At 33.1% G+C, this 26,642-nt stretch overlaps 3 protein-coding genes across 3 annotated transcripts; 1 reads left to right on the forward strand and 2 right to left on the reverse strand.

Moving 5' to 3' along the window:
* Positions 1-3,528: 3,528 nt before the first annotated feature.
* LOC136981171 (poly(A) RNA polymerase, mitochondrial-like) lies at positions 3,529-15,463 on the forward strand. The gene is made up of 8 exons (XM_067277451.1): positions 3,529-3,773; positions 9,340-9,548; positions 9,642-9,857; positions 9,946-10,152; positions 10,226-10,440; positions 12,816-13,039; positions 13,985-14,059; positions 14,948-15,463. Exons 1-8 carry the CDS (start codon positions 3,650-3,652, stop codon positions 15,412-15,414), a joined length of 1,737 nt encoding a protein of 578 aa, XP_067133552.1. The 5' UTR covers positions 3,529-3,649; the 3' UTR covers positions 15,415-15,463.
* A 1,668-nt stretch (positions 15,464-17,131) lies between these two features.
* Positions 17,132-19,861, reverse strand: LOC136981186 (atrial natriuretic peptide receptor 2-like). Its single transcript, XM_067277468.1, has 14 exons — positions 19,806-19,861; positions 19,663-19,740; positions 19,497-19,601; positions 19,355-19,426; positions 19,071-19,221; positions 18,803-18,973; positions 18,570-18,738; positions 18,354-18,503; positions 18,021-18,144; positions 17,880-17,948; positions 17,635-17,809; positions 17,420-17,518; positions 17,263-17,354; positions 17,132-17,182 (listed from the first exon to the last, which is right to left on the reverse strand). Exons 1-14 carry the CDS (start codon positions 19,839-19,841, stop codon positions 17,132-17,134), a joined length of 1,542 nt encoding a protein of 513 aa, XP_067133569.1. The 5' UTR covers positions 19,842-19,861.
* Positions 19,862-19,913: 52 nt separating this feature from the next.
* LOC136981187 (atrial natriuretic peptide receptor 1-like) lies at positions 19,914-22,767 on the reverse strand. The gene is made up of 8 exons (XM_067277469.1): positions 22,443-22,767; positions 22,206-22,372; positions 22,001-22,144; positions 21,790-21,928; positions 20,902-20,993; positions 20,691-20,832; positions 20,140-20,224; positions 19,914-20,070 (listed from the first exon to the last, which is right to left on the reverse strand). The coding sequence occupies exons 1-8, from the start codon at positions 22,765-22,767 to the stop codon at positions 19,914-19,916; spliced, it is 1,251 nt and encodes a 416-aa protein (XP_067133570.1).
* Positions 22,768-26,642: the final 3,875 nt, after the last annotated feature.

The raw sequence follows: 26,642 nt of genomic DNA on the forward strand, positions 1-26,642 counted from the left end.
TTCTGTCAAATTAAAAAATTTGACCAACTAATTAATAACAAACTTTACAGAACATTTAAAACGACGAATAATATAATTTTAATTCATTTAACTTGTCTTCAACAAGTAACATTTAAAAATTTCACTTACAATATAAGGAGACAAGACTAGCAAATCGAAGTATAAGCATTGAAAACAAAATATTAGATTAAGCCTATCAATTTAGAAACATAAATATTATAGAAAATTGTTAACTTACCGAAAAGAACCACGAGAAGGAGGATGTTTTTCATCTTGCTTTCGGTTTGTTGTTCGCCGAAATATGCTTTCACTGCAGTTTTCCATGCGTTTTTTATAGCTAAACTCTACGTAGAGTTGTGAGTTTAGCGCTATTTCTCCTCCTATCGGTTAATTAATCCAAAAGTATGACATTGCAGATGGTATTTTCAGTTTCGAATCCAATGAAATTACTTCATTTATTTACGTGGATGGCGCGCTTCCTCTTTCGTATTATTACGTTTCCGGTAGTTATGCTTTACGTACAGTACTTTCACGAAAATATGTTTAGTACAGTGTTGTGAATGGTAATACCGAATGAGTTATTACATTATTTTGTACTTCTAACCTTTCTATTGTATTACATTATAGTGTTGGATTTATATTTACAAGGTTATCTTTGTCACATAAAGTACCCAATCTAACACATTTTAAAAATTTCTTACATTGTGTGCAGTAGAGAAATAAAAAATTTTCAAAATGCGTTAGATTGGTCACTCGGTGTTAAGTAAAATAACCTTTGAAGTTATACAAATCAAATACTATAATGTAATACACAATAATACAGGGGTTTAAATCGGTAACGCACGGCCGAGAGGTTAACGGATTACAAGAAAAGGCCGCTTTCGCCGTCGAGAAAATGTAAATCGAGATGTTCTCAGATAATAAAAGATTGTCGACAACGTTTGTTGTCAAAAACATGTATGATGAAATCGGAAAAAGATTTTCGTTAAAGTTCGGGTTCTCAGATCATTAGAGGACCCTCTGTCTGTACCGTTTCGAGGCGCCTGGGCAAGGAACATTTGGTACCACTGTAGCCGTTACGTATGCTGCCATTGACACTACCCACCGTCTCCTCCGTTTGGAGTGGTGTGGATCTTGACGGGATTTGACCGCAGTGGAATGGAATCGGATCGTCTACGGTGACAAATCCAGATTCAGTTTCGCACTGATAACGGTCCATGTTGGTGTCTGGAGGACCCGTGGTCAGTGCCGTAACTAGCCATTGTTCTGTGTAAGAATTTGCATTTATGCCCCTTAATTTTAATTAGGTTTGGGAAAACAATAAAACAAATACATGCATTTTGGCTCCACCCCTTCCAAGTGAGCCATGTGTGGGTGCACCTGTCGCATCTGCCTAGTTATGGCACTGCCCGTAGTGAACGCTTCAATCCTGCCTATACTTTGGAAAATAGATTAACGTCATGTCTAACCTCATATTCTACACTGTTTAAATAAAATACACATGTTCAAATTCTATTATGTATTCTATTCCATTAAATAGAACACATATGTTTTGCTTAGAAATAGATAAATTCATTAATTATAAAAGAGACTAACATACATTTATTACAAAAAAAAAAAAACAATCATTTGTTTAATTTGGGTCTCTAGTTAAGAAAAAACCAATTTTATTCCGAAACACCATTTTATTCCAATAATATATTTATAAATAATATGTAGCCAAAAAAGTAGCCAATGCGCCAAATTATATTTTTTACCCCAAACTAGAAAGAAGGGTAGAAATAAAATAAAACCAGTTCTCGCACAGGAATAGCGAGGGATAATCTAAGGCCAAATTGGTGAAAATGTCAGGTCAGGTTGAGCACCGTTGCAACCTGGAAGCATTAGAAATATACAAAGCCGGCCTGGCCGGCAATTGTATTAACGCAAAGGATGCTGCTAACATTTCGTATGCATGGAGGTGGTTCTATGAAAAAAAACGAGAGCAACACTAACACGTAGCTACACCATTAATTACATCTTACTATTTTTTGTGGTGATGTAGTGATATTTTTGTAACTTTCCTTTTAAATTTTCATTTATTATAATTAACTGCTTTATTGCTCCTTAGTTTTCAACAAGTATAATTTGATATAAACAAATTTTCTTTCAACAGGGGCATTAAAATCTGCATCAGTTTCAATGGGATTTGAGAAGGGAGTAAACTGCCGATTAAAAAGAATTTTCTCGGTGATTGGTGGCATAGGACATTAACTGGCACACGTCATTATACTTTTGGATTAATTATATAAAATACTCTGTCTCTCGATGAGAAATAACGTCTTGTCGCTTTCATTTCTTGATGCCCGACATGTTTTGTATCTAAGCGCGCATCACGTCTTTCCGAAATATTCAATTAAGTAACATCTAAAAGAACTTTCTACCAGCGCTAGTGCCTAGATTATTCAATTCACTTATCCTGTTCTTATTATCTCGGGATTTAGTAATATTTCGATAAAATTTGTTGGCGAAATCCTCGCCTGAGTGATCTCGGTATTAGTCCAATTGCTGTATTTACAAATACCACAATTAGGCAACGTTAGTGAAGCACCCAGCTAGTGTTTCTTGGCCGGATGGCCGAGCTGTCAAGATGGCAGCCTACCTCTCTGGGGGACCCGGGATCGAATCCGGGTCGATTTATCCCGAGGAATTTTTCGGAGGTGGTCCGTTCGTTCCATTGTGGGCCTGGCCGAACCCATGAGGGGCCTTCTAAAAGAGGCCCTCTTAGTGCCCACAGGGCGGAAAGAGTTTAAAAAAAAGCTAGTGTTTCTTAACCGTATCATAAAGAAAACCTTGTCTGGGAGGTGTCACAAGACATTCCTTGAAAATTTTTCGTCTGCAACGCATTAAATTCAGGGTTTGCCGCTCCGTACCCTTCCTGTTACGAACCTCTTTTTTTTTTTTTTTTTTTTTTGTAACTCTTTCCGCCCAGTGGGCACTAAGACGGCCTCTTATAGCAAGCCCATTATGGGTTCGGTCAGGCCCACAATGGGGCGGCCGGGTGGTGAGGGACGGGGACCGATACATCCGGACGGAGCCCCCCCCCGAAAAATTCCTGGGGAACTCTCGACCCGTCCGGATTCGATCCCGGGTCCCCCAGGGCGGCAGGCTGCTAACCTTGGCCGCTCGGCCATCCGGCTAGTTACGAACCTCTAGTTATGTATGCATTATTATCTTTGCCCGTGTCTCGGGAATCCAAAAGGTGGTAACCTAATTGGAATATATTATGTATTATATTTTTTACGTATTTCATGTTCGATCAAGAATATTTCGAGGAAGGTCTTCAGACTTTGCCGAAGTCATTTGAAAAAAAAAAATCTAAAACAAAATATATTACATTTTTATATTGAAAAAAGTTATAATTAATATTATATAAATTTTAATTTTTACTTAACTAAAGTTAATATTTATTTGTTATTGTTTAAAATGTTTCAATTGACATTTGTAAAATTATTTCCCCAACTGGCAACACTTAAACGAAAAGCATGGGTCAGTTCTGGTTTGTTGTAGTGTCGGTCTTAGTACTAGAAGTTAAAGTTTTATAAGTTCGAAAGTTTTTCCTCTGGTATTTGTTATAATTAAGTGTTTATCGAGTGTTGGATTGCCGGTAATGAACTTAAAAATGCATAAATGTTGGAGGAATTTATGGAATTGCACCGTTTATGGAAGGTGTAATGCATCGAAGTCTCATAGGTATAAACACATTGAATTGTGGAATCACGTGCAAAAGTTTAGTAAGTTTAATGCTTTATTTATATACATTTTACACAATTAAAGTGCTTTGTTACTGTATATAAACATTTATATCTCTATCTATTATACAAACGTTATTTCTGTTATCCTTCTTTACGTTGTAGGCCATACATAATATACGAACAGAAAGAAACCACGTGACCATGCGGTGTCTTTCCATCACTTCTGATTTGCTTATATACATCCAACAATTGGTTCTATGTTTTTTAAAGATTCTTATCAATCGTTTTCTAGGAAGAAACTTATTGTAGCAAACAATCAACAATTTAATGTTTGTGACGTACCAAGTAGCATCAACTTTTAATCCATGTCTGTGTCTATGAAACAATTTAGCCAATAACACTTTATTAACTTGTTATAGGAACTGCAGTCTGTATTGTTTTTGTGAATGGAGACAATCGTTTTCATGTACACTGTTGCATTCCTTTTCGTGTAGCTTTTGAATGAAACTGTTTAGTGAACATGTAATTGACTGCTGCTGCTTAGTGTGTTTGCACTTATTATCCAGAGGCATGCTTCGCACTGTCGTCCTTTGATGGTTTGCCGAAAGACCAAGAAGCAATGAATCGGTGGCAAACTTTTGAGTGATGTCAGATGTTGTCCCACCGGATCTTTTGCCTGGTGTATCGACTGGTAGCATTATATTGTTCGTGACATTATTATGCCAATGCGAATATAGCTTTCACACTAAATATATTAGAAAACAACTATATTGGCATTACACTTCATGTTAAATAAATGTTCTTAGCTTCTTTTAGTAAAGAGAGAAAAATTTTAAACACTATTCTTGCTTGTTTAAAAATCAGTTTCTTTAAAAAAGATTCTTTAAAAAATAATTGATAAAACTTCACAGTTAAGAACAAAAAATTCAACTGTTGTTATTTTATCTGTACTGCATTTCATCAGAGACAAAACTACTGGGTGTTATGCTTCGTTATCCTTTATTTTACTATGCATTTCGGGTGCAAGATTTTGGTGTAACTTGCACCCCTCATCAGGTGGTACATTTGGTACATTTCTACAAGTGGTAGAAAAACATATTTATTACGGTAATTATTGCAATAGGATTATTACAAGTTACAAGAGTTATTACAAATTACATTATTTTGAATTATTAACATTATAGTGAACTAACCTTTTTTATGTTTAGACATTCAGTTATGTAGTGTTGATGTTTTGTTCATTAAGGCATTTCTAACTTGGTTTACTTGCTTTTTAGCCCTTCCTATTTCCTCCCATACGTTGTCAATTGCTGTGTCATTATTTAAGTTTATGGTTTTGTTTTTATTAACGATTGCGAAGTGTTCTTTGAATTTACGTAAATAACTGTCTTTCTCTTTGTGGATTATTTTTACACTTTTGATATTGATTGTACATTCAAACTTGCTGCAGTGATTAGTCTGTGGTGCTTGGTTATATTTAAGTCTAATTGCTGCTTCATGTTCATTTATTCCGGTTCTGAGTTGCCTTCCTGTTTCTCCTATGTAGATTGCTGGTTTATTGCACGTACATTTTATCTCATATACCACTCCTGCTTTGTCTAGTTTTTCGTTATTTTTAATTTTATTGATATTGATGTTGTTTTTAATTTTATTTTTTAGTTTGGCTGCTAGTATAATATCATTTTTTCTAAAAACATTTCTATATTTTTCATATGTATCTTTAATGTAGGAAAATGACATATATGTAATATTCTTTCTTATTTTTAACATTGAGTCTGTTTTTTATAAATTCTGTTAACCATTTTTTTTTAATAATCTGTTTGGGTAATTGTTCAAAATAAAAGTATTTATTTGTTCATTTTTTTGTTTTTCTCTATCTTCTGCCTTAGATGTTCTGTTCCATATCTTTGATAGTGCTGTTATTTTCATTGGTTATTGCCTTGTCATATATTATTACGATATCATCCACATATCTAGCCATAAATACTATTCCATTTAAGTTTGCTAGTTTTTTATCTATTTCTGTCATGCATATTTCGGCAAGTTTTGGTCCGATTATTGTTCCCATTCTAATACCATTTCTTTGTCTATATATTTTTTATCTATATCAGGCCTGGCCAACCCAAATTGTTTCGCGGGCCACTTTGATCACGCGTAACATTACGGTGGGCCACAATTTAGGCAAACATGCTTTTAAAATAGTAAAATAAGTACAAAATGAGTAAGATTTTATTGTTATACCAAGGGTTTGTACTCGCACTTGCGCATTATAACAATGACACAGGAAATTTTCATTTATTTAATTGTTTTGGTATACACATAATGGCAAACAAAAGTTTTAATAAACATATAATATTGCTTAGCGGGCCATGCAATTTAACGTGACGGGCCACGTGTTGTCCGTGGGCCGCGGGTTGGCCAGGCCTGATCTATATGGTAGTAATTATTTTTAAAACTATATTTTATTAACTCTAGTAGCCAGTTATGTATGTCTAGATTGCATAGGCTTTTTTCAATGAGTTCCCATTTTATTGATGGGAGTAAAAATGAGACCAACATATAGGTTACTAACTTTGGACGTATTTTCTATGTACCCATCAGTAAAATGGGAACTCATTGAAAAAAGCCTATGCAATCTAGACATAGATAACTGGCTACTAGAGTTAATAAAATATAGTTTTAAAAATAATTACTACCATACAGATGAAAAAATAGGCTCGTATATAAATAAATAGAAGCTATAATGGTACTTAATTATACTAATATACAGGGTGGGCCAACGAAAACGAAACAGCAGAGTGTTCGTGTTCGTCCAAGCAAATCGCTCGGACAGGTCGATTTTATTCTCGAGGGGACATCTTTTGCAATAAAGTTTTTGCGATTCTGAGTACAACAGATAACAAAAATTTTAAAAGCTCATTTATTTTGTATTAACTAAACAAACATTTATTTCGAAAAAAATGTTTGTTTAGTTAATATTCAGATTCGCAAAAACTTTATTGCATAAGATGTCCCCTCGAGAATAAAATCGACCTGTCCGAGCGATTTGCTTGGACGAACACGAACACTGCTGTTTCGTTTTCGTTGGCCCACCCTGTATATATATATAAAATACATGAATAAATAACTAGCTAAAATAAAATAAAACAAATAAGTAACTAAATACGTAAATACAATAAATATGTAAAAATACAAAAAATTGATTTTGAATATTGTGCACTAATTCTTGGCACATCTCAGTCATTGGGAATGCACTATAACCTCATCAAACTTGATCAAAATTTGGGATCTCAATGTTATATTGTCCCCTTGTAAGTCAAATTTATGTATATCTCTCCTTAGTATTTGAACATTTTAGATAAAAATATTCAAATACTAGAATATTCGTGTGCAGTTATTCAAAAATACATTCACCTAAAATAATATTTTGATACAAAATATATGTTATCTAAAAGGACGGTTATACAGGAAATCCTTGTTAATTTGAACTCGGATAGTTTATAACTTAACATGTAAATTTCTATATCCCTGGCTGGGAATATAGAAATTTCCATGTTAAGAAATTCGGTTAGTTCGAAGTACGACTACTTTGTAATCTGAAGTGAAAATTTTGTTCAAACTGCGATGCACATGTTAACTCATTTGTTTAGATCAATGGTTTCCAAACTTATTATGCCTACAGACCCTTCTAATAGCAACAACCTGATCATGAATCCCCAAGTGAAATAACTCTACATGACTACATAATAGCAAAATTACAAATTGAACTTTAATGTCTTGAATAGTGACATAAAAATAAAAATTTAAATAAAACGTTTTGATATTTAAAGTATATATTGAAATTCTTAGCTAAATCTCGTCCGTTTTTGATAAACTGGTATAATATAGTGTAAATTACATTACAAAAATACAAAAATTAATAAGTTATTTATTATATCTATTGAATTTTTTTAGGAAAACATATTTTTGTTGAAAATAAATCACAATTATTTATATATTTTTAGTCATTAAATAGTTTTAATAGTTAGAATAATAAAATTATTCATATATTAAAAACTATAGATGATTATAAAAAACAAATAATAAAATTATATAAAATAAACTATATAATTTAATTGAAAAGTACTTGTTCTACATTTAAATTTAATCTAGTTAAAATTAAAAATTACATTTATTACATAAAAATAACTATTAAGTACTTAATCGATGCGTAAATTTTAAGTAAAACACAGTTAACAGGTTTCTTTCTATTTTTAATATTGTTTTTGATAAGAATTTTTAATAAATAACCTGTATTTGATGATAAAATGAAATGAACTCATTATTTTTACTTTTTCAGCATAACTTTAATTGCAGAACAAATGTTTATGTCAGGACATAAAAACCACTACCAATTTATTTATTGCTATTTATTTATTAACTTTCATATTAATGAAAATGGGCCACAATTATTTTGCTTGTTATTATATTGTTTGCGAACCCCCTGCGTTATCGACGCACCCCCAAATTAATTTTAATTTGCAACAGACCCCATCAGCGGATGGGGTCCGTTTCAAGGACTCACAGGGGTTCATAGGAACCACTTTGGAAAACATTGGTTTCAATCGGGGCTTCTTAAACTATGGGTCGCAACTCCATTTGGGGTCGCTTAGTGAAATCTTGGGGTTACGAGATTTCAATGCAGACTATTGAAAATAATTTGTGAGAGTTTGAAAATGGCATGCTTTGTGTCATAGATTTCGTGAGTTGCACTTTGTGTCACTTCTGGTGCAGCGAGACAACGATTCAGCAACACTGATTGTAGTGTGAACTAGTGTAGTGTTGTTGCTTTTCAGTGTATTCAGTTGTCTCTGTTCCATTGTGACACAAGAGTGAACTGTGGTAGTACACCATTATTGTTTTTGCAAATTTGTATATATCTTCAATATATATGTATATTGCAAAATATTTATATATCTTTATTTTATATTTGGGGGGTCATGAAAAGAATCACAATCATAAATAGGGTCATGAATAAAAGAAGTTTAAGAAGCCCTGGTTTAGATCAAAGTGCCTCCATGCTATAAGAAAACAATAGACCAAAATCAACTCTAATTTTGTCAATATTGCTTTGCTCTGACAGTAGCACATTTACAAGTGTCACTTTATACATGGACTACTCTTTTATCTCTTATCTGATAAAATATGGCTGGTGTTCAGGATTGCAAGATCAGGCTCAAGATTGAGTAATTTTAAGGCTCTAGGTTTCCTGATTTGGATAACTTAACTATTTTTTGGGGCACACTTTAAATATAATTTGGGTTACATTATGGGAAATTCTGCTTTACTTTTTATAAAACCTATCTGGCAATCTGGGAACGTCTCACTGAACATGTCCTGTGTATCTTCTGTTTATTTATATTATTATTATTAATTAATGAAAATAGTGTTTTGTATATTTTGTCTTTGCTTTTGTCACACTGTACAGAAATGTGTAAATCTTGGATAATTCGAAACTGAATAATTCAAAGTCGCAATTATTTTATCCCTTTAATTTCAAACTAACGAGGATTTCCCATAGTAATATTTCTTAAAAACAATGCATTAATTTTTTTACCCATTATAGTGTGTTCGTCATTGTCGACAGAATCACCAGAACTTCTTCATTCCGAAGGAAAAAGTTATAACAACATGCTTTTAGAGCATAGACAACGAGCACGTTCGAGCATCATGGTTGAAGTTAAATCATATTATTCTTTGTTTTATTTATGTCAACAAATAGAAAAATTTACCAAACCTAAGAAGATATTGTATCAAAAAACAAGTTCTGAAAAGGTTACTTTATTCATTTTAATTTTCAATATTAAAAGAGTTTTAATTTTTATACAAAATAATTTAAGAATCATTTCTGAATGTGTATTTGTACAGGAATATTTTCTGATTGAATGTGAAAATCCAACTCACATGAGGCTTTTATTAGACGAGTGTAAATATCTACAAACAGAGGCGATACCAGTTTATTCTAGGATTTTAAAATTTAATAATAGAAGTGTAGATAAGGAAAATAGTTTAGCGATACCTTGCGATATATCATCTGCTCCTTCAGTAAACATAATTACGAAGACGCTATTAGATGCAAATGATGTAAGTTAAAACAATTAAACTTTTTAAATTGCTCGGATGTTTAGTTTCAACATAAAAATTTTTAACTGGATTTTATAAAATGTTACAGATTACGCATCAAATGTTAGAATTAAAAAGGTGTGAACAGCTTTCAGAACTAGATATCAGACTGAGGTTTTTTGTATGTTCATTAATAGAAGATTGCATAAGTGGATTATTTCCTCACGCTTTATGCTTGCCATTTGGTTCTGCTGTGAATGGATTTGGTTGCTATTCCGGTGACTTGGATATCAATTTACAATTATGCGACGAACAGGTTTGATTCCTATCAATTACATTTACTTTTGCTAATAACGATTATTTACTTAATAGTTTCAATTAACTTTTAGAGAGAAACAAAGACCCCGCTATGTTTTCTTCCTAAACCGATGTTGACAAATGATAGAGCACAGTTACAGCGTACTCTAGAAACATTTGCCGACCTCTTACAAATATTTGTTCCTGGTGTGTCTCATATGGTGCGAATACTGAAAGCTCGTGTTCCAATATTGAAATTTCAGCATGAGATAACCGGAATCTGGTGCGATTTATCAATGAGTAACAAGTAAAGTCTCACTTTTTAAACATTTAACACATACAGAGTTCGTCCAATAAGTATCGGGACTGATTTTTTCCTGCCAATGGGAAGTGGTGGATGTTGGTCTCTATGGGTGGGATCAATGGTGGGGGGATGTCACATAAGCTGCGAGACTCGGCTCAGTTGTCTCTGAGCCTTTGGAGTGTGTAGATCACGTCAGAAACAAAAGTGTGTTTAGTGTTTGCATCGAGAGTCAAGATGCAGTGAACCATCGAGCAGCATTTTGCCATCAAATTTGTGAGGCTTACAACTATTGCCGTTTAAGTGTTTGTTTGATAGCACAGGAGTCAAATTTAGCAAAATCCACCGTGCATTTAATTGTGACTTGATTTACAAATGTGGATGGTGTGCACAAAGTTCGTGCCATAGGTTTTGTCAGGTGAGCAGAAGGAATGCCATTTGATGATTTGTCATGAACTGTTCAAATGTTTGGAGACATATCCAAATCTTTTGGACAGAGTGATAACCAGTGATGAAACTTGGATCTTCGAGTACTATCTGGAGACCAAAACGCAAAGTGTGCTGAGTGGCACACAATCACCTCTCCTCGAGCAAAAAAGATCCACATGAGCAAATCAAGAGTGAAATCAATGCTTATTGTCATCTTTGATGCAAAAGGTGTGGTCTACAAGGAATTTGTGCCTACTGGACAAACAGTGAACAGTAAATTTCATGCTGAAGTGCTTGAACATTTGAGGATTAGGGTCCACTGAGTCTGAAGGGAGATCACCAATACCTGGATGCTCCATCATGGCAATGCATCCAGTCACACATTGCTAATTGTGATGGAGGCACTGGCCAAACACAATGTGTCAATGCTGCCCCAACCACCTTACAGTCCAGATGTGATTCCACCGACTTCATTTTGTTTCCTCGGATCAAAAGGTGACTGAAAGGACATTGTTTTGGGGTGGTTGAAGTGGTCCAAGCAGCTTCAATGGGGTGCCTGAACAATCTTGCGGTTACCGACTTTTAGGGGGCATATTGAGACTGGAAAAGCAGAAATATGACCCTTCTGCATCAATATGCAGAAGGGTCATATTTTGAAGATTATTAACTTACTGTACATATGTCTTGAATAAATTTTCTTTTATGGCTTCAGTCCCGATACTTATTTGACAAACCCTGTATATCAAATTTCAGATGACTCTTATTTTAAATTAAAGATATTCAAATCATAATAAAGCAAAATAAAGTATGAATATTGATATAAAAACTTACTATAAGTTTTAAAATGATGAATAAATTAATTGATCAGTCAGGAAATTAATGAAGCATGTATAATTTTTATATCAGAATTTATTTGTTTATTTATAATAGCTCTTTTAAAATACAGGTCTTCCAAAAAGAATGCTACCATGTTATATCATGGTGATTATGTTAATTATTATTTAAGAACATTGTAATGTGCATTGAAATGTTGGGAAACTGTCAAAGTTTTGTATTTGCTCATTTCAGTTTCTCAGTGTATACCTTGTGTCACACAGTGCACATCCAATCGATACTCAAATTCTTCCTACACTTGCTACAGCATATCTGTTGTCAATCCTTTTGCTGCAGTCACAATTCTACAATTCCTACAGATAATTCATGTTGCACAATGACGAGTGAATCCAACTTTGTGAACTGCAGAACACAAAAGTTGTTTTCGTTGTGGAATTGCCATGTTTATGTATGGCATTTCCTAGAGGTAGACAAGTAATTTGAATGCAAATGAGAGATGGGTACTTCTCAGACAATAATTAACATAATTATAGTAATTTAAAATTGTATCATTTAAAATTATTTTACATATACAGTGGACCCCGATATAACGCGCATGTCGGGTGGGAAACAACACCCGCGTTATACGGTGAACCGCATTATACCGAGCGGCGCAGTGTAAGGCGGTTCACCTCTTTACTTTAGCAATATTGTCAAACTTTTCTTTCACACTGTAAGCTTTTCTTTTACTCATCATGCATACAATAATTAAACACTTCAAAATACATTCAGGAACTCAATACAATTACTCAATACACAGTAACAATAAAATGCGCTACTCACTAATGCTGCATGGACCTGTATAAACATGTTTGAGCTTATCGCGTCATGAACATTGCCCATACTATAACCGAGTGCGCGGTATAGCGAGCAGCATTATAACGAGGGTCCACTGTATTTAATTTGACAATCTTGTCATATTAGATATATGTAAATTAATTTAAAATATTATATATATAAGGCAATTTTATTATTTTTCTTATTTATTATATTTTGATAGCATTTATTTTGAGTATTTTTCATTTTAGTTTAAGATTTATCGAAGTCAGTTCTGTTAAAACAATTTTAAAATTTTATAGAAATGCAATTGACATGGCCGAATTTCTCTTCACTTATGGAGAATTGGATCCTCATGTTAGACCATTAGTGTATACAATCAGAAGGTGGGCAAGTAGATGCAAATTGACTTCGGATGTTCCTAATGCACAAATCACTAACTTTTCTCTTCTCCTCATGGTTATATTTTTTCTTCAAAAGCACTCTCAACTGCATTTACCATCAATGAATCAGCTTAAAAGTTTAAGTGAGTTCATATTTTATATATTATCTTACATAATATAATATTTATAAATTATTATTAAAAATTTTTAACAAAAAATAGTGTACAGGAATAGAATATTTAAAAATAATTGTAGTGAAAAAGTAATTTTAATTCTTTACTCTATCTATTTCATCGTAGTTGATGCAAAATGTATCTTTTAATAATTTTTTTTAATGATAACACATCCACAAGCTAGCTTTATCATTGGTTTGGTTTTAAAATATGTAGAGTGTTATATGTAATGTAAAGTTTGGCATGAATTTGCATAATTCTCCAGAGTTTTACATGCATAGAGATAACCCGCAAAAACATGAAACATTTTACATTATTTTTAAATCAATGCATTACTAGTATCAATTTATGGTTGTCTCATTTCATATGATTTTTATTAGTTGTAATGGTAGGAATATTATTTAAACAGTGTATAAAATATGCAATTTAATTTGATTTTACACTGTCCAAATTGCTTTGTGTCATTAATCTCATTGTGGGAGTTATATAGATGAAGACTATGATCAGGTATGGAAACCTTAGGGGCTGGAGGCCCCAACTGATTTCCAGTCCAACCCAGAAGTTCATATATATTTATATGTGCTTCTGAGTTAGACTGGAAGTCAAGTGATTTTAGTTGAGAAATTTTTTCAAGAACGGAGTTAGTCGGTAACTTGATTGCTGTCAAGAGAAGTATGATGTACCGAGAAAGACAGTATTAAAATTGATACCAGATGTGGAAAGCTTAGTTTAAATTAAAGTATGGTTAAAAATTTATTAATGACTATTTATTTAATTAATTATAAATATATTATTAATCGTAAAAATAAATTTATTGTGATTATGTCACACAAATTTGTTGCTTTTGTTTAGTTTATATGTTTTTTAGAGTATTAACTACCAGAAATTTAATGCTTAATTCAATTTTGTTTCTAGTTGAAAAGAAGAATTCTTCAGAGGATCCTAATACAGATCATTTTAAAATTTCCAAATCAGACCCCTGTAACCTTGGTAAGTGATTACACATAAAAACATATAAACAAATATCTTTAATATTACTCTATTTTCATGGAATGGCCGGCATACTACATAAAAGAGAGACACTAGCATACTGGCAACCCTGGGGTTACCGGCATGCTGGTTAAACTGAATAAAATATAAAATTAATCAGATTTAACAAGACTAGTTGTTAATTAAATGTTAACCACTCAGCAGTGAGGGACGTATATATACGTTGAGGGTGATCATGTGGCAGTGGTGAGGGACGTATAATCTGCTAAATTCTTTTGGGGGTATTGCCAAAAACTAGCCAAAAACTACCGCAAAAAAAATTCACATAAAAAATGAATTATGTAACAATAAAAAAAAGACTTTTCTTTACTAGACATAACTGTACAAATACTTTTTCCGAAACAGAAATGAGAAAAATTGCGTAAAACAATACTTTAAAAATTTTCCAGGTATATTCTCCACTACTAAGGGATAGAACCATACCTGACTCTCCCACTGCTGAAAGGTTAAAGAAAACATTCTTTTGAGTACAATAAAATGATAACATTGTAATTTGACTGACTTAAAATCCAGAAGAGAGTTTTCATTTACAAAACAACAAAACAATTAACGACTTATTAGCAGCAGCAGCAGTTGTTGTTGTTATTGTTGTTGTTAATGATAAAATTATGGGTATGTGAACTTAGGTATAGTGGTTCTATTCTAAGTGTAGAACTTTCTTTTTATATTCTATTTTGTTTTATATGCCTCTAAAGTAAATATTTCTATCTTTTTTAATTTATGAAATATATCATTTTGCCACACTCACTTTAAATATCATGAATTGTTTTTTTGTTACACTTGATCTGTGATTATTATTTATAAACTGATGTCTTTTTTATATTACAGATACACTGCTAAAAGAGTTTTTTGCATATTATGCTACATTCGATTTCAAGAAGAATGCTTTATCATTATTGAAAGGTCAAATAACTTCTAAACCAGATTACAGCAGTCTCTACATTCATAATCCTATAGAATTAGGATTAAATGTGAGTAAAAATGTAAGTTCAGAAGAGTTAAATAATCTGACGGAAGCCATGGGATCGGCTCTTTGGCAGTTGGAAAAAAGTGATGGGACCAAACAATCCGAACCGTGGGGAATATTAAAGTTATTTGATGCGCAGAATAAAAGCAGGTACTGGCAGGAATGGGAGAAAAAGTTTCAAATTAAAACTCTGTTTAACAAACAGAATGCCAATTCCAGTAAGGATAACAGCAAAACCAAAGCTGATCCTTTTATATATGAAGTAGAGAGTAATTTCGTAAATAATTTATCAGAAAAACAAGGAAAGAAGTTAAAAAAGAGAAAATAGCATTTTTATATTGTATTATAATGTTAAAATAAATTATGTTGTTTTATCATTTTTTATTTTATTATAGCAAAATTTTACACATACTTTCAACAAGATTAAAAATTTATTGTTTCAATGACTTTTTAATGAAAAATACTATCAGAAATTTTGAAAACTCCTCCCAGAAATCTAATTATAAAAGAAATAATATATCCGTGGGCAAATATTAATATTTATAATGTTCGTATTGGGCAAATATTAATATTTGCCCAATACGAACTTTATAAATATTTAAACTTGGTCAAATAATAAAGTTTAAAGCATAAGTTTCTTGTAATTTTTTGCGCTAAAGGCAGAAAATGTTTGAAAGTATCGATTATCAAAATTTAAATCAATCTGCTCTAATACAGGTTATTAATATTTATAAATATGCAAGTATATATTGAATTAAATTAATATTAATTTGGTATTTTAATTTTATCAATACTTTTTAAATTATTTCTCTATAATAGCTCTTCCTCTTTAAACATTACTGTTTTGTGGGCCTTAAGATGTCTTTATTTGTGTCTCTCTCATGTTCTCATCCAACAATGCAGCAATGAAATGGTAAGACATAAGGCCAACCCATCTCTAGATTAAACTATTCATGATAATTAGGATTTGAGTAGGACTTGAACCAAGGTCCTCAGAATAGTTTGTTGTTTTGAGGAATCCAGATTTTTCTTTATATTTAGTTAATTTTAGTATGTATTAATGTATATCAATCACTTGATGTAGCCTATTGTTGGTCAATGAACAAACCAATAAATACTGATGATTGGGATTTATGCCTCCTGACAAATGAGTTGGCTGTTTGGAGTTTACCAGAATTCCTTTTCCTTTGCCTTGAAGTCTTTAATAATTAAACAGAGACCATTTCTCACTAAAAGTCCTCCTAGGAGGCATCTCCCACGTTGGCGGATCATTCTTTTATAAAGAAATTTTGAACAGTAAACACATAATAATAATCTAAAGTAGGTATGACAATAATTATTAATATATTTACAGATTGTGCTTGCTTAATTGTGACCAAACGTGAAATTGACAATACACTAGTGCTTTTCATTAATTAATAATTATCTACTTTAATTAAGCTCTACTAGAGAATAAATCAAAAGTAATAAACATATATTTTGTTGCTTTAATGACAATCGTATGCTTTATACTTAGTTTATAATATTAAATAATTACATTTTTATATTTTATTTCATATTACTCAAAGTTAAATTGATACTAGATATATTGTATTTTAATTGAAACGACAATTTGATAGAAGGGTTGGAATGCAAACTTTCACTAGGTTGTAATTAGAATTATAGTAATTGATTGATTTTAGTTAGAAGCTGTCTGCATATCAACAGTGCTATTAACATTAATATTTTTCATATTGTTAATAAGGTCAATGTGAAAATTCTCAATAGATTTCTAGTATCCTTGCTTTAAAGAGTTTTATTAATTATATAGCTATACAATATAATAATAAATTTTAAAATTATTGAAGTGAGCATGCAGTTAATTTTTCCACTTACACATATAGATGTATTTTTTGTGTAATATGTCATTAGATTGCAGTTTATTGCAAATCTTATCCTATGTGAGGTCATTAAAAGTTTTCTATAATTTATTTCATTTTATGTATTGTGCAAAAAGTTTTATTGCATAAAAGAACCATACAATCTCTTGAATTCGAACATCAATTTCATGTAGAGATTTCTCCTTCTAACCAGTACGTTGTCATTATTCCTTTACCCTGAAAATGTAAAAATAAAACATTACACTACATTTCTAACAATAAAATGTGTGCTATAAGTTATATTTTAACATTGTTACTTTTATCTCAATGTCTCCCCTCTTCGAAATTCGAAATGTTCCAAAAGTATCCAAAATCTTTTTCATCTGTTCACTTATGTGGATTTTCAAAGCTAAAGTAGCAATCTTAAATTAATTTTACATTCTTGCTGAAAAGTTTTAAGAATACACTACATACCTTCTCCTGTAGATTCCATTCTAGATGCGGTGTTGACAGTATCGCCGAATAAACAGTATTTAGGCATTTTTAAACCTACCACTCCAGCAACACACGGGCCTGTTGATAATATAAACAAGGTAAATATAGAATGATCTATTCGGGTATTTGGATTCATGCCATAATTTAGAGATTAATACACTTAGTTTCATATTTCTAGTATGCATTGCAATTACCTGAATGGGCTCCTATTCGTAGTTTCATTTTCCTCTCGGGTTTATGTCTAATTTTAAAGTTTTTCAATGTGTGAATTAGAGCTAACGACATACGGGCAATTTCACTAGCATGTTCATCTCCAATTTTTATTGGAAGACCAGAAGCAACCATATAAGCATCACCGATAGTTTCCACCTAAAAACAAATTTTTATCCTTATTTTTCTTACAATTTATTCTAGCGGAATCACTGTGTACTTAACTTACTTTATACACGTTATACAGATCGATTGTGGCATCAAAACAGGTGTAAAGATCATTCAAGAGATCTACCACCTGAAAGATTTTTAACATAATCATTCTTATGAACTTATAAGCAAAAAAGGAAAAGTTTCAGCAACTACTAACTTGCATAGGTGTACTTTCAGCACAGAGAGAAGTAAATCCCACAATATCACTGAAGAAAATGGTAACAGAATCGTATACTTCTGGCTTTACATGATTCCCTTTTTTAAGTTCTTCAGCAATGAATCTAAAATACGCAATTAAAACTAAGTTTATACAATACTTAAGCTTACTTTGATGTTTGATAAAGCTAGATGAGATGATTAATGTTTAAATTAGCAATGGAATGTGCAAGAAGTTTTAAATTATCCAAGAAGAGTTGAATATTTTCTTTGCAAACCGCATTGATCATGCCTCCAGACTTTCTTACTTAATTTTTAAAGTAGGCAAACTAACTTTGGAAGAAGCTGATAGAGTAATTCATCTGTTTTCTTCTTTTCGTCATAAAGAGATTGAGTTTTCTCTTCCACTAATTGCTCTAAATTGTTGGCATATTGTTCCATTCGCAACAATAAATTATCCAAAAAGTTGTGACTTGATATTCCTCTGAAAATAATCATTAATTTAATTTAATCAAATTTTATACAAATTTATTAAATAATAACAACAAACTTTGTAATTTTTTTAATTTTCGATTTAATTTCCGGAAAAGTGGGTCTTTCTGCAGGATTTTCTGCCCAGCATAATTTCATCAGTTTAATGAAATCGGGTTGACAATCACTAGGATCCATCTCTGGTCTGTATGGTGGAATGGTTCCTAATTTGATTTTATCCAATATTTCTGAAAGTACAATAAAGGTTAAGCCGCAAGAAGAAAAGTTCTTACTTTCATTAACATCTCTAACCTTCAGGTTCCAGTATTCTTCTCGATTTGTTCTTTGTATCACCACATTCGAAAGGTCCATTACGTGTTATTACCTCTTGAAGAATGATAGCAAAGCTGTAAACATCTCCTTTTTTGGAAGCTTTATAGTTTTTATCCCTCAGGTGTTCTGGTGCAGTCCAAAAGTAACTTCCTAGTTAATAAAGTACGAAGACATTACAGTTGATACAGATTTATTCTTTTGGTTTTTAGTGATTAGCTCATGTTGCTCTATCGAAGATTGTTCTTACTTGGATTAATTACTTCTGAATGAATTTGGCTGTACACAGATACCATCCCAAATTCAGAAAGTTTAACCATAAATCTTCCATCGATGAGACAATTACTGGATTTCAATTTACCATGAAATTGAAAATCACTGTTATGTAGAAATGTCATTCCCTATAAAAATTTTCGATTAGTGGAAGACATTATCAAACATTACATACATCCAGGTGATAAGAAGCTAATTAAATAGGCAATAGTAAGCAAGGAAGTCATTGACCATCCGGAAACATCCTTAGATTCCACTCACCTCAACAATGTCTGTTATTATAGAGTAGCGGCATATCCAATCCATGTTCATTGCATCATTAGCTAACATATCCTTAGAAATTTGAAATTGCATGTTACTATAGTTTTGAGCATATATGTTAAGTTTAAATATGAAATTTTACCATTAATGTTCCTCTAGGGCAGTGTTCGGTGAAGATAGAAATGTTGGGTTCATCAATACACAGCCCAATAAAGCGTGTTAAATTTTCGTGAGTAATAGCCCTCATCTGATAAAGTCATTAAGAACAATTATCTAACTGGTAACGATGATATTCAACGCATTCTTACCTGCTTCAAATCCATCAATACTGCTCTATTAATATGCAGTCTCTTGATGTCCAACATCTTAATTGCAACCTTAATACCCTATAATATAATTCTAGTTCAATATATTGTTGCGCGAATCAGAAGGTAAAATGAATATCACATACTTTATACAGTCCAAGCTTCATACCACTCGCTGCCATTTCGTGAAATATGCTCAGAGAAGTAGAAGGCCTCTAAAATAAAATTTTTAAGATAAAAGAATTTATACGTCTCTATTTATTAACACTTACCGTTGAATTACTCGAAACGCCATCGTCGCTGAAACGTAAACTGGCCATAGATTTTCGCATCAAATTCTCTGGAAATATCACGTCCTCCCAGTGAATTTTCCACCATTGATCCGTTAAATCGTTCTCCAAAACCATTTTTCTGCGTATTTACGGTGAAATTGTAATTTTTCGCATTTATCATCATTCAAATGATGTGTAGTAAAATCACCTGTACAAAAATATTCCACTGGCAACAAATATCACGATGCTACATGCTAGAAAGACGATTATCCACAACGGAAATTTTGCACTTTCTGAAAAGAAAATACGAAAAATATTGAAAATTTAATTTTGGGCACGGAACGTTTGGACCCGAACAAAAATTGTGACATGTTAGCTTTTCGGCAGTAGTCATAGTTCGAATGCGTTAAGCACATCAAGCAATAAATGCTGCAGACAATGCCAAACTATTATTTCCATGGCAAAGGAGTGGTACTATGTTATAGTAATGACCGAATTGTCGAGGGATTAAAGGCGGCAGACTACCCTCTGGGAGGCCCGCGATTAAATCGGGATGGGTCGAAAAAATCCCAGGAGTATTTTTGGCATAATGGGCTTACTAAAAAGGCTCTCTTGGTGAACCTACACATATTATTTAGTGCATTTCAAAGGAAAGGATGAATGGCAAATAATAGGATGATAGGTCAAATAAGCATATAATGTTATAATTAGTTCAGAAGCTTAAAATATTGAGAAATTAATGAAAAACCAAAGATTCACCTGGTTGGCATTGGGGAGCGTTTCCTAAAAAACCGCATTCGGGTACATCGGGAGGTGATCCGACGATATTTCCAGGCCAGTGAATCCTGATGCCCCTTAACATTTCGTATTTTCTTGTAGTACCAAAATACGTTGCTACAGGCTACAAAATTGATTACTATTTTTAGCAAGTACCAATACGAAATTAATGAAATTAATCAGCAGAAATTACCATCATCATCCCCGTTTCAGGATCCAGATCGTTAAGAGTATAATCCGCTTCTCTATCGCCGTTTTCGTTGATATATATGTCACCTGTCAGACCTACTGAGGGGCATATTTTTTGGAAAGCGTAATAATTATTAGTATAAATTAGGTTCTATTTACGATCGAGAACCATCTTTCAAACTGAAGGTGGCATGTTAATATAGAGTAACTGAAGAATTGCGATATTTATTTAACACTACTGTGTTTATTATGTTGACCTTTCTTTATTGTTATAGACAAAGCATGGAGAATGAGTAAGGCGAAACGAATTGAAGTTATTTTAATGGTGGAGACCCACAATCAGCGTGAAGTTGCAGAAAAGTTTAACAGGTTGCATTCACACTTCCTACTAATCATAGCTAGCATCTGGATGGTGCCTGTTAAAGAAGTTTGGAACTTCATGCTGACTCCAGGGTTAAGATAATTTAATTTCGTTTCGCCTTGTTTAGAGCCGTGCTTTACCTGTAAAGTAATAAACAAAGATTAATTCTGTAAACAGTCTATGCCGGATTCACCTTCGAAGGGGACCCAAGCAATTTAAATTTTATCAGAGCCATAATAACTAAAAGCAAAGTCAGAAGAAACGCAGAAATTGAAGGAATAATTAAACTCATTTATAATGAATATACAGTTTATTACGTATATCAAAAGACAATTTCTTCAAAATTTAAAAACAATGAGAGTTTTTCCACCGGGACCCTCTTAGAGTGGGGCCACAAACAGTTTCTTTCGCTTCTTGGTAAATCCGCCACTGTATACGCCGTATAGAGATTATAAATTATATTGATAAATTTAATGAAAATATTCTTTATACTATTTAAATATCATTTGTAAACCAATATCTAGATAATACCTCCAACAAAAGTTGAATTCCACAATCGGCGAACCATTGTATACCCATTGGCAGGATCTTCCCCTTCTTCTAGTGTCTTGTTTAAAACCCAAGCGTACATCATAACGCAGTCATAAAATGCAGCCACTATCGGATTCATCTGAAAAATTACGTATAAAACGATACAATAATATAAATATGAGTTATAAATACTGGTGTAAACAATTCATACCATATCTTCATCGATTGGATTTTTATACTTTTCAGGATTCGATTTTGAAGCTTGAATGATATTACTAACAAATGAAGTGTATTGCAAGCTAGTAGGAACTCTAATGGATATGATCATCAAGGCCTCGTATATCTTCCGAGCATCCTAGTAATCACATAGATAAGATATCGAATAATTAATTAACCATTACAAGTGGTATTCTTACCTTATTTCTTCTGTCTCCTTTTCTGTACCAAGAGAAGTCACCCTTCTTCAGGTTGTTCTTTAACAGTTCGTAAGTAAAAAAGACGTATTCGCCATTGGCCATACCCAGATCAAAAGCTTTCAGCAAAATATTACGAAGCGAATCTCCCCCAGTGATGATAAGGAAGACTGAAACAATAATGGTACCTATGCCTTTGCCATTTGTTTTAGTCTATAAATATAAGAAGCTCTCTCATACCTCTGGCTTCCTTGCTACCCTCTCTCAGGAGATCGCCGATATTGGAATTATCGCTAGTATATTCTTTAACTGTTAGAAAAATCCCTGGTTGGTACTTCAGAATCTTCAAAAGACTGGTCTTAATCAAACTGTTACTCAGATCCGACTCGTCCGTCATGATGTATACATGATGCCAATCGAATCTTTCTAGGATCAAAGTGAACCACTCCGCCGCTCTGTCTAGAGAAAATGCCATCCTGGTTAGAGTAGAAAACACATCTTTGTCAGAAAAAGTTACATCTATGCCACCAGCAGTGTAGATGGGAATATTCCAATACGAAGCCATTCTTCCAACTGGATCCAAAGCCAAACTGCAAGCGGGGCCAACGAAGGCGGTGACCTTTCGTAAATAGTATTCTTCGGCAGCGAATACCCCAGCAAAGTTAGCGGTGCAACGAGAACTGCTGTTTCTGAACACGATATCAAATTTGATATTAGGAAATCTTCTGTTAGCATCTTTTTCGGCCGTTTCGATGACCAGTTGCACCACGTCCGGAGAAATAGGAAGTTCAGGTTCGGAAACGAAAATGCTAACAATTCGGGCTTCGTATACGTATTGTGAGCCAACAGAAGAGATGGTAATGGATAAGAGAGTCACAGTTGTTAGATACATCTCGATATCATTTATCCAAGTGAAAATTCTCTCCTTATATATCGATCTCTTTAATGACATCTGTCATGGGACTTCTCGCGTGTTTTTCTCCTTTTTTTCTTGTGGAAGTTAAAAAACTTTATCACTTCTCGGAATATAATAGGGCATTGGTTAATTGAAATATTGCATTGGCATAAGGCGTATGAATTAATAAATGCTTGTTGTCGTCTTGTATTTTTTGTGTTTGAGGAAAAACTGCATTTATTTAAGAAATAATAAATACTACTTTTTAAAATAAAATAAAATACACTTTAATTTTAAATCCTCGTATATAAATCAAGTGACTATCTAAAGAGGGAACAAGTTAAATCCCAAATGAAAATCTTTGTATCTCTGATAGTATATAAAAACACAGCAAGGTTCACGACTGATTTTCGGGGTTTTCTGTAAATAGGAACAAATTTCCAGTAGAAAGTCTTTTTGGGTAGGACCCATTGACAGATAACTAGTTTGTTTGTTTTATTAAATTACGGCAGCGCAACACTTGGGCGATCTGCCTACGGGGATGCCTTCCGGGAGGTCTTTTTAAGGGTAACTGGCCCCTATTCAGGCGTTACAGACGTGGAGATAACCCGGAATACTCCAGGTTTTCTTCACGGTCCACAGGTCGTGGGTTCTAGCAAGGCGCGAACCCACGACTGAGCTACCAGTGTTCAGGGAACGGCAGATAAGCAGTATAAGGTAGGGATCACAAAACTTTTTTCACAGCGGGCCAGATAATTGAGAGAATCCTCATAACCATTTTGTTTAATACAGTATACTGAATATACAAAAAACAAAGACAACAAACATGTTTAATTACCCATACACAAACAGGATCACTGCAGCAACCTCGTAATCGCTTTTGTTAGAAACTTCATTGCAGGTACTGTACTTACACAAAGAGTGTTCTGATATACGAAAGTTACAAAAGGTCGCCGAATGTTTTTTCACAATTTCGGCACAATGCGGCGGCGGGTCGGTTGAACTGACCTCGCGGGCTGGATCCGGTCCGCGGGCCATAGTTTGGTGACCACTGGTATAAGGCTGCGCAATCATGGGAGATTTTCCAAGAGGAGAGTGCCTTCCGACTTTCTACGGGAAACTGGCCCCTATTTGAGTGTTAAGGAAGAACAGTCAGAGGAAGGACAATGGAAATTTATAGGTCTACAATTTTTTCAAATTTATATATAATTTTTATATTAACGCGATATTTACGAGAACATTCTTCCGTTGTACTTAATACGATATGTTGCCAAAATATAAACAGTTTATTATCACATAAAAGCAACTATTCTCACATTTTTACAAGATTTCTTTTATAAGAAGTCTTTACGACGTTAAGGTTAGCAACGTCGATCACATGCGGGGCCACGAAAACCCGTCTAAGACGGATCGCTTTTCAAATTTTAATATAGACAAGTATTAATGTTTGTTGTATTATAGTATTTGATTTATATAACTACAAAGGTTTTCTTAGGTAAGGGTGACCGAGTGACCAATCTAACACATTTTGAAAATTCTTTATTCCTCTATTGTCCACAATTTAAAGAATTTTTAAAATGTATTCGATTGATCGGGCACTTTGGATGATAAACTCTTACGTTAGATAACCTTTGTAATTATAAATGAAATTTTATTAATATAATACAATAGAAGGGTTTGAAGTACGAAATAATCTTAATCTTTGCTGTTGTTTTTACCCGGGCTCATCTGCTAGTATATTATATTTGAAAAAAATTATTTTAGTAGAATTTATATTTTTATGTTATTTTATAAGTAAAACTTGCCTAAAACGGAAAAACGTAACGGTTTTCTACGTATAACACTTTTGTAAGCCGTAAACCTGTCTAACGTGGAAACGGAAGACATTTTAAGTACAAATTACACCTCTATAAACAACCCGTATAAAACAGCAACCTGCCAAAACGGAATAAATGTCTGTCCGGCACCGAAGCATTTCTTTTTAAACAGGTTTTACTGTGATACGAGTGAGGGATTCGAAGGAAAATCGAATAAAATCGTCGAGTGGCATTCCATAGAGGTTAGTGCGAAGTAGTAAATGTCTTTTATACAAACAGAATCTGACAAGAAGAACAAATGACTTCGTAGCGTGTTGCGATTAGTTAGAGTTTCAGCTTTAACTTTGTTCGTGAACTTTAGTACACTCGAAAATATCGCAGACAAACTTATTTATTATGAAAGTCGTAATCTATCAAAATTCACAGTTTTTGCTTATTAGTTAAGTTTATAAAGTCGTAAATAATTTATGATTAATTAATTTGATAGTGTGTCGACTAATAAAAGTAATTGTTATATTTTCAATAGAAATATAATTAATTTAATGTAAAGTTTCGAGTATCATTTATAAAGTTTGGTGACAATTGTTACAACAGTTTAGGCTGTTGTTTAAATAAATTGATTTTCTTCAACAATTGAAGCGAGATGAAAAGGATTGGATTGGGTGACGCATTAAACGAGCGATCTGCCAATGTGGGAATGTTATCGTGAGGAGTTTCTGTGGGAAATATGGGAAAACTGCCCAATATTTTGGTGTTAAACACGTGACAAAAATCCGGAAATTGTACATGGTGAGGTGCCAACTCGCGACCAATTACCAGTGTTAGTAGGCCACTCGGCCACTGCAGAAGTTCAGGAAAATAAATAATTATCCCTATTTTTATTAATAATGATCAGTAACAATGTTATTGCTCTAGATACTGCCTTCGAGGCAAGCAATTTGCAACGCGTCTTCGAGAAACCACACTTCTTAACTGTTCCTATAAATGAAACTTCTTCGTCACTTGAAGCGCCACAAATATCATAGTGCTGTAGTGTTTGGTACTACATTTTTTTTCTATGGGAATGTCTTTCTCATGTTAGAAATATTACCATACCAGATTTGGTTTTATTTGGCCAGAAATTTCTCAGCCCTCGAAGAAATCATTGGGAAGATTAGAGAGGAAAGCTGAAAAAATGTGAACGATCCTCTCTTTTACAGTCGGTATTATGAGGCCTATTAGCTACAGTCCTAGTGTAAAAGAATACAAATACAATTATACAGATGGTAGCCGTGAATTGTCGTAAAGATGAAAAATGAGAGCGGGATGACTGAGGCAGATAAGATATTAGTTTACTGCTCTATGGAATCCGGGATCGTATTTTGGCCGGCAACTTCAGAAATCTTTTGTGGGCAGTCAACCTTTTTTTTGTCATCCTATTACCCTCATTGTTGGCTACGATGGGCATGAATAAAAGGCTCTCTTAGTGCCCACAGGACAGAAGGATCCAAAAATAAAATTAAAAAACTCTGCGTACGGGATGTTTTAACGTTGTTATATAAGAAAAATTGTGTTTTTTAGTTAATAGTATCGTATTGTGTGCAATATTTCATCCGTAAAAAACTGAAAGAAACGATTCTAACGAGTTTCATATCGATCGACGATCATCCGGAAATAATCGTGGAAAGATAATCAAGAGGAAGAACTCCCCCAATTATGTCCGTGTTATAAATCAAGACAAGAGTTTAA

The sequence above is a fragment of the Centruroides vittatus genome, unplaced genomic scaffold (assembly GCF_030686945.1).
Source record: "Centruroides vittatus isolate TY-2023 unplaced genomic scaffold, ASM3068694v2 contig_747, whole genome shotgun sequence".
NCBI lineage: Eukaryota > Metazoa > Arthropoda > Arachnida > Scorpiones > Buthidae > Centruroides > Centruroides vittatus.

Bases quoted from the DNA above. Each gene is read 5' to 3' on its own strand.
- LOC136981171 (XM_067277451.1), top strand. From the start codon at position 3,650: ATGAACTTAAAAATGCATAAATGTTGGAGGAATTTATGGAATTGCACC. The intron at 9,858-9,945 runs GTAAGTTAAAAC...AAAATGTTACAG, and splicing joins CGCTATTAGATGCAAATGAT to ATTACGCATCAAATGTTAGA. The intron at 10,153-10,225 runs GTTTGATTCCTA...ATTAACTTTTAG, and splicing joins TACAATTATGCGACGAACAG to AGAGAAACAAAGACCCCGCT.
- LOC136981186 (XM_067277468.1), bottom strand. From the start codon at position 19,841: ATGGCAGCGAGTGGTATGAAGCTTGGACTGTATAAA. The intron at 17,949-18,020 runs GTTAGTAGTTGC...AAAATCTTTCAG, and splicing joins CTGAAAGTACACCTATGCAA to GTGGTAGATCTCTTGAATGA. The intron at 17,183-17,262 runs GTAACAATGTTA...TTACATTTTCAG, and splicing joins GGGGAGACATTGAGATAAAA to GGTAAAGGAATAATGACAAC.
- LOC136981187 (XM_067277469.1), bottom strand. From the start codon at position 22,767: ATGGCTTCGTATTGGAATATTCCCATCTACACTGCTGGTGGCATAGAT. The intron at 22,373-22,442 runs GTATGAGAGAGC...TTATTGTTTCAG, and splicing joins GGGTAGCAAGGAAGCCAGAG to TCTTCCTTATCATCACTGGG. The intron at 21,929-22,000 runs GTATGAATTGTT...GTAATTTTTCAG, and splicing joins ATCCAATCGATGAAGATATG to ATGAATCCGATAGTGGCTGC.